Consider the following 11,834-nt stretch of genomic DNA (forward strand, 5'->3'; position numbering starts at 1 on the left):
TTGATATCATTCTAAAAACAGAATCACAGTGGGATACATAGTATATATGGACTGGGGTTGCACTAAGAGATGCACATGCATGTATCAGAGATATGGTTCCAGATATATTTCTGTATGCATTAGGATGTTTAATAGAAGATGTTGGACTACACTGTGACTAATTCATAAAAACTCTGCAGACATTAGTTTCATTTAATGATTTATTGACATTTACTTTTTTCCACCATGTTTTCTCTTGATACCAATAGCATTTACCATAAAGGTTCTTTTTCATTTAAATTACATTTATAATGTTTTACTCACATACACATTTATTGTTTAATTTTCTTATTGCAATAAACAAGAGTAGCCAGAATGAGTCAGGTATTGCTACAGTTCGCCATACACACCCTTTGTCCCTCTGACGATGAAATTCAAAAATAACTTTATTGGCAAGACAAAATTACACCATAGCCTCTACATCTCTCTCTCTGTTTCTGCTCTGGGAGAGACTGAGGGCAGAATAAGGCTAAGGCTAGTAGCCTAAACACAGCTAACATGAAATACCTGCCCAGAAATAAGAATCTAACATTTATTTCCCATATGTGAACAATGAGGATGGGAATTACCACAGCATGAACATATCAAGGACAATATGAACATGACTGTGGTGCCGCTACTTGACTGAACTACCAGGGACAAAACTGCAGTATTTTGCTTAGGTTGAGTTATTGATCAAGTCTCTGATAGAATCCAGGATGATTTATCAGTCTTCCCAAACCAAAAGTTCAGGTTTTAGTCTCCATTATTGTGTTAGGCCACTTTATACCTCCAGGTTTGCCTCTGTCTCTAATTGGTGGGAAGTGGGGAGAGAGCAGGTCCCAACACACACTAGAATACATAGGGTACACACACCAATGGGAAGAAGAACACAGATCCTGGAATAGCATCTCACTCACAAAAGGAGCTCTGCAAAGGAGGCTTTATTCAGCAACAAAAAGAGCACAACGGTGGAAGATGATACCAGCTCCTTCTTTAAGCAATGGCATTGATAATGTTCCTCTGGATGTGATGTTCACTTAAACACATTTCTCACACACAGAAAAAAAATAACGCGACCCACTATGTCCAACTAAAACCATGTCTGTTGAACACATCTAGCTTTACTCCACTGATGTCTGGCTTTAAACCCTGTTCCCCAAGCAGAGATTACCATGGTAAAAAGGCCCTTTAATATGAAGGGCCGGTCCCTAAGCCCAGCCTCATCTCTGCTCTCTGCCTCTCTCTGTCCCTCTCTCAGTTCTTTTGAGGGTTTGCACTTCTCATGGAAGAACAGAAAAGTCTGTCAGCTGGCGTGTTCCCAGTTTACACATGACTCCAGACAACATGTCACAACATGTCACAATGATAACAAGTCACTCTGATAAAAATTGCTCATTGCATTTCAAGATTCAGACAAAAGTAAGACATTAGAGATCATTGCTTCTCAATGAAAGGGCACAGTGTACATCTTGTTCAGAAAAGGGTTATAGTTTCAAGCTCTTGAGCAAGATAAGTCTGCTGCTGCTGCTTAGCTACCTTTAGAGGTTCCCTACTGTGTCTCCCAGTGTGTCAGTCTGTCTGTCAATACTTATATAATCTATCATATTTCTCCTTTTCCCTTCATGGATGCAGTTATTAGCACTTGCTACCTACAAAAATATTTTCTTGTATTTTCTATTTTGCTTTTTGTTTAAATGTGTGACATAAACACAAACAGTCCAAACCAAACAAAAGAAAGTGCTCACCAGTCTTTGTAAAACAAAACAAATCATGGTGCGTTTTCATGGCTTTCAGTTGTAAGACATGAGCTATCAATAGATGCATCAGACTAGACATCTCAGCTTCCACTCCGGCATGGCCTCGCTGGGCTTCTGGCCTGCTTGTTACTCCAGCTCAAGATCATTTCTTTAAAAATGTATTTGGCTTTCATTGCCCTCTTTTGCATTTGCTCCCTTTCAGCATTGTGGTTGCCAGTGCTACTGTGCCCTCTACCATAAAATCATATCAATCTTTGGAGATTGGGGGGGGCAGGAGGAGAATGGGGCAGGATTGAAGTGGTGAACTCAATAATGCAGAAGCCTGACCCTGCAGGACCTTATTGCTGTAAGCAGAAACAACTTAATACATCAATACGCCTAATCATACCTTCCCACCTACACGGTGAATCAGGCTGAATGAAGACCAGAGAGATGTAAAGAAGTCACGATGGTATGATGGCCTAATGTGAACAGAGGTCTCATCAAATGCATATAAATTATGTTCTCTCTAGTACAGTATTTCATAAATGCAAGTAAAACCCCAAATCTTGCCATTAAATGAAATCTAAGGTAAAGACAGTGATCATGTATCAAATATAGCAGTACAGTACATAATGTACCAATGGTGACTTCTAGTGTTTCTCTCATCCTCTCTCCCCTTTGCTGAGGTTCTTCACTGACCATTATGAAGGTTGGCAGCTGTTCCCTGTAGTGATTTTTTTGTTGGTATGGTCTATTTTAAAACATAGATTTGTTTGGGCCTGTGTGTGTCTACATGCTGCCTGGGGTCATTCCATCCATTGACCCATGTCGGCCCTCCTCTCACCTCACCCTCTCAGGAAATGACAGTGGAGTGCAATCACCCACAGTCACTTTTGTACTCTTTTAACCCCTCCAATCATCAGACATGTTCAGATGCAGGTACTACCTGCCTCTCAGCCAAAGTCTTGTTGTGTCTAAGTGTCACAAACTTGAGAGTGACCAGTCTCTGGCACAGAAGGGGACATGTACTGTACCGTGGAGACGGCCACAGCTACATGTGGTACGTACAGCAAAGACCAATGGAAGCAGCTACCCTACTGACATAATATTATTGTCTTGGTTTTTGAGGTGCATAGGATGAGAAGAACAGTTTGGGCCATAATGACAGGAGAAAACCAACCTGGCCCAGAATAGTTATGTAATACAACATGTTGATTTAATGTATCTAGAAAGGTCTCTGTTTCTTCTGTAACTAATGAGTCAGCCATGGCAGGACCACAGTACAAGGGAGAGAGACCAGGGGAGGTGAGAGATGTACAAGTGAGTTCAATGCATAATGAATAGCTCTCCTCTGCTTATTCCAAGCTGTGGATCACTCAGAAATCTTTGAAACAAAGCGAGAGGTAAAGGGAACAAAGAGAGACATGTACTTCTACTCCTTTTCGCTGCTCCTTTTCTTTACTTTTCTCTCAGCTTGATATTTTAATGGTTAATTTTTCACCCCCTATCAATTGCTGTTTCTTGATCATGTTTGTATCTTCACAGTGTGCTTTTGGAGTGGCTGTTTCTAACTGGCCGAAGTCAGAGGATGATGTGTCAGTAAGGGGAGAAGAGGATGGGGCCGTGGGTGGTACGGATGGGCCCAGGGGCTGGTCTTAGGATGGTGTGGCTTAGAGGTGGGCCTTGCAATAGGTGATGGTGTGGATGATGTGCAGGAGCTGCGGCACGAAGAGCCAGCGGATTCGAGGAAGCTGCAGCAGCCATTGCTGCAGCGACAGCCAAGGGGCTGGGCAAGAGCCCTGCACCCAAAGCTTTGGTGAAATCCTTAGAGAAGGTCAAAGAAGACTAAAAACAGAAGGGGGTGCACAAGGGACACAAGACAGCAGAGAGAGGAGAGTGTGAAAGGCATGAAATGATTATTTTCAAAAGGTCGATACTTGGAGGGGAAGAAGGCAGGCAATATGGTAGAACTTCCTCTCCAAGCTCTTTTGATCTGTCATAATGCAGATATTTCATTTACACAGCTAAACAAGATGCAACTACTAGGCTTTTGTGGGAATCAAATCAACACGCTAACAACTCCGATGCCTTGGAGACCTCATGTTCTCAATTATCACTGTACAGTATATATGATCTGTGGATATTAGGTTTGCAGACCATGTCAGAAGAGGAGTCAGAGCAGTGAAACTTGAAAGGTTACCGTCAGATCAGCTCCTCTGTGCTTCTTGTGTCGGCTGAGGAGGGGGTTAGGCTTTCCTGCCATGCCGTCCCGATGCCTTCGACTTGATATGTGCTGAAAGAAGAGAACAAATTAATTCAAATTTTCTCACTTTTGCTGAAAACATCTCTCATATTAGACAATAAAAATGGACAAAATGGACACTGGACCATTATTTAGATCCTAGAGTTTATGATGTGCTGAAATGAAAAGAATGTTGGTTACATTAATAATTAATTGTGGCAATTGAAATGTTTTCAAAAAATGCTTGTTAGCATGAAAAATGTATCTTAACACTTTTTTCTAGTTATATTGTCTGTGAGGTGTTTTACAAGATAACTATCAAAACCAACAGTAAATGCAACATCTTTGTCCTTCTACCTGTTTAAGTTGCAGTTCAGAGTTGACCCGCACATTGCAGATCTCACAGTGGAAAGTTCGTTCCTGAGTGTTGGGGTCCACTGGCCCCCCTCCCTGCTCTCCAATGGGCTTGGGGCCCAGGCGAGGATATGCCTTGATGGGGCCCAGCCCACTTCGTGCCTCCAGGATAGTTTTGTGTTTGGTACCTGCAGGCACAAGCAAAAACACATCAGTGGAGAGGAATCACCATGAGTCATGTACCTGTTTGAAGTAAAATGATTTGGACAGAACTTCTCAATCACAATGACAAGAAACAATGGCGAACCAATGACAGTGACAACTAAAGGGAAATAGGAAAGGAAAATAATCTGTACCATTAGAATGATTCTCCAATAAATGACTATGAACTATACAATGTACAGAACATGCTGCTAAATGAAGTTGTAGTGTGCAAACCTTACCACTAGAGGGCTGCTCTCAGACTGCTGTGTAGTTGGTGATGTGGGAAGATGAGCTCAAAGCTGTGTATAATGTAAATGTTATGATAACAACTTGATTCATTTTGATTAGGTGCCGTGGCTAAAGTAATACAGTATGCAGTGTGGTAAAATATATCTACCATATGTAGCAACATCAATCGTTTTGACTGTAAATGTAGAAGTTTGGGAATTATGAGATTCAGGTTTTGTCTGCTTAGTGGATTTTGCAGTCAAGCATTTGCTGTACTTTTTACTGTTTAGAATAAATAGCACAATTTTAATAAGCTATCAAGAGTTATAGCTCAGTGTCAAACTGGGAACTAATAAAGATATCTAAACCCAGATTCTGAATTAGGTTTATGCTGTATTGTACTGCTGAGTAATCAAAATGGTTTCCTGTTTTGTCACAGAAGGGTGTAGACACAAAAGCAATAAAAACAAAACAGATGTGTTTCTTGGACATAAAGCAGTATTACTTAAATGAGAACTAAGGCCACTTCCTGGTTAGCATCCTAGAGTCAGCCTATATCCTTCTATTAAATCAGTCCTGATTCCAGCGAGACTAAAAACTTAAGTATATGGCAATTCAAAAAATAGTTAATTAATAATCTGTGGGGATGTTTTATACTTTTATCTGCAATATTTCAATGTACATCATTTTCTATATAACTCTAAATTGACCAAATCCCACTCTATGTGGCTGGATTTGCAGAGGAAAACACATGTAAAGGATCTCATTGTCATTGGTTCTGACTTTGAACTTGAGTCATTTCTCAAAATTCCTTAATACAGAGTTAAGGTTACAGAAGTGAGAGAAATTGGTGGAGAGGGATGGATGGTGGGGAACATGTAGGCCGTAGGTTAAAGGGGCTGAAATAATGACCTTTTGAAAGCACAAAAACAAGCAATGGGTTGACAGGAAACTGCTATGAATGTTAAATATCATTACAAAGTCCTCATTCTGTTTCGTTCTGTGTCTCACACACAGTTCATGTCGTGGTGTCTGCACAACAGATGCTTTTATTTACAGTATGAACCCCGCTAACATGGACAGTTTTGATTTGAAAATGAGGCAGGCTGATTGCTTCCAGATGATTTCCCTCATTTCAGCTGTTTCAGCTCACAGTGATCCAGAGGTTGAACTCTGAGAGCCAAATGACAGCAAGTTGTAACCTGGGATCATGATTAGAAAATGTAAAATATGTGAACTCTTATACTTGCATGTGCATGTACATAGTAAGTGTGCTGGTAGACAAATGCAATTTATTGTTGTGTAGAATTTAGTAGAATGGTAAACAATTAATCAGATCATGATAAAGTAGAAATTCCAGTAGCTGTCCAGAGGTTAGTCTAACCATGTTGATTGCACTTTTACTTGACTATAATACTATATCCATGTCTGGCTGAGCTGAGCCTCACATTACTAAAGGAAAAGGAGATATAGTTACACTGATATGGTATCAGTCTCTTATTGCATCTTTGTCTGTGTACATGTATTGTATAGTGAACGTATATGTAGAAGAGTATAACACCCCAAAGAACAAGTGAGAATCCAGCAGTACTGTCATCACAGAAAAACAAGGTCACAGGCAGGGCTAAGTTAGTAGGGCATAAAGGACTAAAGCAGGTGGCAGGTACCTCAGGGGTATTTAGAGTCTTGAGAAAGTGTTGTCATGTGTGAAAGCTGGCTTACTGAATGTTGAAGCTGGTATTGTGGTGAGCTCACCCACATAAAAGCCTTTTTTTAAAAATTCTTTTTAATTTTACTGCCACATCCCATTTACAGCGGTTACCTGCCTTAACCATCCACCTCTGCAACTTTTTCAAGTGGAAGACTTCAGGCTGTGTTTAACAATATTTCTGCTGCGTACTGCAAATGACAAGGCAATTTATAAATCTTTGAGTGTGGTAGCTTTTTCTTTGAAATAATTATGAATTATTCATTAATCTTGTGGGAGTAAAGATATTGTGCTGTGTATATGAGAGAGGGGGCACACACAGAGGAGGCGCCCTGACAGAGCTCCTGAAACCAAGAGAGCAGGACTGGATTACAGAGGTGATGCCTGTCAGTGTCAAACTGATCAGTTATCTGCTGATCAGTCTTCTTCTCAGTACTGTAACACTCGCCCTGAAACACTTACTATGGGTATTGTCATATTCATGAACCCTGGCAGGTGCACTATAGGGAGTGCACTCAGGTTTTTGTGTCATACAGTGTTTGCATAATGTTTATGTGTGTGCAGCTGTAAAGAGCCCAAAGCAAGAAACATAATGTACTTTTTTGTTATTTCATGTTAATACACAGAACCCAACCTTCACACGGTTAATAAAAATTGTTATAGGACACATAACAACTATCAGTTATTACTTCATTATGATATAAATATAAAATGTTGTCTAACATTAACAGCCTGGCATAGTCATGATTTTCCTTTGTATTGAATTAATATATTATTTGAGCTCTGTGTAATGTTAGTGCTTTGCATCACATTGGCAGTAATCAGAGCGTTATACTGAGTTGTCAAATTTACTTGTTTGCCAGTTAAAGCTAACTTTGGACTGGAGGCTGCATTTTGTGCAGTTTGTTGCAACCAGGCATCTGTAGTTCACACTGCAGCTTTAAGAGACAGGATGTAATGAGAGGGGCAAAAAGCTCTAAGGAGCGGTTTTTGGTGTCTGCTTGTCAGCCACTGGATCCTCTTGCAGTTGTAAAGAAGTTAGGTAGAGTAATTTTAAATTTCTAAGCTTTTGTTTGTCTGTTTGTTTTAGTACAGTGTTATCTTCTTGCCTTTACATTTTCTATTTGCATTGCATCAAATTTTTTTTTTTACACTTTTAGACAAATTTTAAAATTCCGCTCTAGCAGCTATTAGCAGTTACTACATGGGTCTTTCTTGGCAAAATTCCTCTGACACACAGAATGTGAAACATTTTGTCTCCAGCAAAAACAACAACAGTTTGCTTGTAACCATAGATAACAGAATGAAAGAGAAAATTCCAACTCCAGAAACTCAGCCCAAGATCCAAGGAGAAAGATGTAAGTCCCTCATTGTTTGATTGCCAGCTAATTTCTGGAAAGTGCAGAAGCACTACAGCAATTTCATGTGTATCTGTGCTCACAAATGAACCCACCTTTGTTGTGGGCCTCCAGCTGTGACAAGGAATTGACTGCCACCTTACACAATGAACAGTACAGAAGCTTCTTGGCCTTGTCCTCCTCTGTTTCTGGGTTGGATGGGCTACTGGAGGCTGGGGTGCCGGTGGCTCCTGAAACTGGGGGTCCAGATCCATGCTGTTCTGAGTTGGCATTGCCACTGCCGCAGCCTGGGGAAGAGGAGGAAGGGGGGATCTGGGGAGGAGTGGGAGTGGGCAGGAGGGGGCACAGTGGGGGCACTGTGGTGTCCATGGGCGGGTCCAAGCAGTGGCCCATTTAACTGAGAAAGTTGCTGTGTTTCATCTACAAAAACAAAGAGAGAAACAAAGAAAGAAACAAAACAAATGTATGTAAGTGCAGTGAAGAGAAAATCAAAGGAACTTACAGTCCAAAAAGTTCATAACTCAAAACTGAACTGCTTTACTACTGGCTTCGCTGTCTTTAAAAGCTGTAGTGAAGTCAAAGTTCCCCTGAAAACTCTCTGCCACGTCAAACCACAGCATTAACCACTCAGAGGACACCATCTGCTCCATACTGTAGATCAGACAAACAACAGGCCATAAACATATAGCTCTTTACAGATGGAAGTAGTTTTTATTTCCTACTGTATATGCCCTAATTGGTTATAAAGATTTTAGTTAAGTGGTACATAAAGTGGATCAGAGGAGAAACATGTGTGTAAATGGCTAGACATACGTTTTATATGTTTTGAAGTTTTCAAGCAAACCTTTCACTGATGTAGTCTCATCTTATTGAAACACTTCCATGCTGAGAAATAGGAAACAGATTCCTCAGCCTGTGTATGTTTTGACTCTTTTGTACACCTGTTGTTTCTGGCTGGGATTGAAGCAAAATGGCACTTGCTTTGCCACAGGACAACACATGATGTCCAAAGAAAATATAATTAAGCGGGTCTCCTCTCACTCTCAGCTCATATTTCCTTCTCCTCACTCTCTGTAGCCTCATCTCTCTTATTTCTTCTTCTTCTTGTTCTTGTGTTTCAATGTATGACAGTGACTTTGTTTTTTTTTATCACAGAATGTGTTTGTATATACATTTAAACACACATGTTTCTGGTCAGCCACTCCCATATGTAATGCTTTTGGTATTCACTAAGCTTTGGGTGTTGCCTGAAACAAGAGCCCCTAAATTTGGGTGAAGTATTCAGAACTCCCCCCATCAGCAGGGAACAGTGTGTACTTCTCTGAACTACAGAAAATGTAGCCCCAAAGGCAAGCAATGGAAAAGGCTCAGTGGATTACGTGAAGAAAACGAATGTTGATTTGACTGCTCAGTCTCCTTTAAAGGGTTCCCATATGTTTTGTCATTCTGCAGAGCTGGTGGCTGCACATAGCATTTATTAAGCAGATTTAAAAAATCTTTCTGTGCCTGTATATGGCATTTAGGAGTCTATAAAGCAGGCCTAGATCAAAGTTCTGCGTGAGGATAAGTGCTCTTTGGAGAGGTTTGTGGCTCATAATGTGCCTACTTTGGCACAGTGCTGACTGAGCAGGTTAAGAAAATTGAAGAGCTTGTTCCTGCATGGGCAAGAATTCAGAAAGAATGAGAAGGTAAAACTGTTCTCTCCAGTATTGCTGTTGAAGTTTGCCCACACACAGGCATGGACACATACTGTACACATGATTTCATTGCAATGCTGAGAAGCAAATCCAGAATCCACAACATCATATCTTGTGGTTTAAGTTAAAAGCAAGTGGGGAGACATAAATGTGGTTAATGAGGGACTTCATGATTTATGATGGCCTGGAGGTCTGCCATATACCAAACCATCACATCCGGTCATTGTTTCACCTCGTACTGTCCCACAGTGAATGTCTATTACTGTATGTGGATCCCCCTTTTAACATATTAGCTTGATCTAGTCCCTCAGGGCCTCTGTAGCCACATTAAATAACTGTCTCAGCAACCCAGAATCACAATTCTCACTCAGCAGCAAAGTTCTTCTTTTTGTCATATTTACTGAATAAAAAAAAAGCATGAAAATGCATTCTATATTTGCTATTCTGTCTGAGTAGCAAACATAAATTGCTGTATTTTTCTTGTCTTGAATCCCACTGTCAGAGCTACTTGAGTCTTCATAAGCAAGGAATATGCTGCAAGCCTAATTAAACATTGATAAGGCAGTTAACTGACCTTCCTGTCTGCTAGCTGGCCTCACAGCCAAACAGAAGAAGACATTTTTCACTGAGAGAGGTCAGCAGAGGGGGATAACTCAGTCCAGATGCTTTACACTATACCCAGGTATCTCTGCAGTGCTATAATCCACTTCAGGAAATTAAAGATATGTGTAATATGCAGTGCATTGTGGGAAGTTTTGTTGATAAAGTTATAGGATTTAATGCAGGCCAATTCGAATTAACACCAAAAACTTCTGCCATTGGCTACAAGAGTAAATGTGTGAAACTTACTCTTTTTTTTACAATAGCTTCTTGAAGATGGAAGGTAGTATATTACAAGACATGCCTATTCTGGTGTGCAGTAAATGTGCAGTAAATGATCCCATAGGGCTGGAAACCAAGCAACGAATAATAGCAGAGCCATATAGTTATTAGTGTAGTTGGAACATTAAGCAGTGATGCATACACTACTGTAGGTTTATTGTAAATGTGTGTGTGTATGATCGGGGTAAGGGTTACTTAAGCAGGATGATTCTGTCTGCCACCAGTGCCCTCACCCACCCCATGCACATTCTTAATGATTAATGTGCTACGAAACCCCATGCTGGCCTTACAAGAGCCAAGCCTCATTCATAATGCAGTTGGGTGCCTTTTTCCCAGTCTGGTCTGCATCTGACTCCAAACAGCCGCACATACACTCACATGCAAATTATGTTTAGCAAACTCTCATGGTGGTTATTTCAGGCAGATTTCACTAAATGGACAGATACAGGGGGGATCTCCCAAATTCCTTGAAAACTCCAAGACCAACAACAAATAAAGTCAATATGAAAAGTGCGTTCTGTGTAAATTGATACTACAGTCACCTCAAAGCCATGCAACCCAAACCATTACATGAAAGCCATCTGTTTAATTGACCTTGGGTGTGTGTGCATTTGTGAGTGTTTGTGTGAACCAAAGAGTGCTATAATAACAGGGTGGTTTTAACAGAGCCCTTAATTAGAGTGGGAGTGTCAGGCAGCAGAGGGATAAAGAAAGGAGGAAGTAGGGAGGGACACATAGAGTTTATCTCCAAGTAAACAGCTTGTTCTGCATCACCCACAGGCCCATCAGAACCCTCGGCTCACCGGGCCAAATCTCCTAAAACCTCATCTTTGGTGGCCACACTGACCACAAACTCTTTGAGGTCTATAAAACTTAGGACTTCTTGATAAGGTTGAAGAAGCAAGAGCATGCCATACCTGACCTTTCGCTGTTTTGACAATCAGCAAAGTCTTAATGTGTCCTGTTTATGACCATCACTGCTGATATCATATGTCAAAAAGAAATGATGTAATATAAAAGATATGTCTGCTGGACTGCACTACCATATGTAGCCGGGTGGAAATGCACCTGTTAGACTTATGTATGGGAAAAGGGGTGCTAGAGAAGTAACCCTGGGAACGAAGAGGATACCGGGTATCGATCCAGTGGATTCTGGGAAACTAAAAAGCCATGTGTGTTCATCTGACCAAAGTGGTATTTCAGCGGAAGATCTGTACCGGTTGTTTAAGGTAAATCTTGTACACCGCGAGTTTGTAATAACCGAATGTAAGTTGACAGTCGCCTAAGAGTGTTGTGTATACGTAATTCTGTAAGTTTCATTTGTTTATATCGATGCATATGTTGGATGTTTACAGATCTTAGTCCCAGCGTGTGACCCGTGGGATTTGCGGAGTGTGTCGT

General features: G+C 40.7%; 1 protein-coding gene across 2 annotated transcripts in view; it reads right to left on the reverse strand.

Moving 5' to 3' along the window:
* Nucleotides 1-208: 208 nt before the first annotated feature.
* The window catches only part of znf385a (zinc finger protein 385A), a 56,810-nt gene continuing 45,184 nt past the window's right edge, over nt 209-11,834 (reverse strand). The window contains exons 1-4 of one of the 2 annotated variants that reach the window (XM_020620065.1): nt 7,950-8,225; nt 4,360-4,544; nt 3,961-4,053; nt 209-3,605 (exon numbers count right to left, since the gene is read on the reverse strand). In XM_020620065.1, coding sequence (XP_020475721.1) covers nt 3,357-3,605; nt 3,961-4,053; nt 4,360-4,544; nt 7,950-8,223 — 801 coding nt within the window. In that variant the 5' untranslated portion in view covers nt 8,224-8,225 and the 3' untranslated portion in view covers nt 209-3,356. Of the gene's footprint in view, nt 3,606-3,960; nt 4,054-4,359; nt 4,545-7,949; nt 8,226-11,834 lie in introns of those variants that run through there. The other variant, XM_020620074.1, reaches the window with a different exon arrangement.

Source organism: Monopterus albus, unplaced genomic scaffold (genome assembly GCF_001952655.1).
Source record: "Monopterus albus unplaced genomic scaffold, M_albus_1.0 scaffold6.1, whole genome shotgun sequence".
Lineage (NCBI taxonomy): Eukaryota > Metazoa > Chordata > Actinopteri > Synbranchiformes > Synbranchidae > Monopterus > Monopterus albus.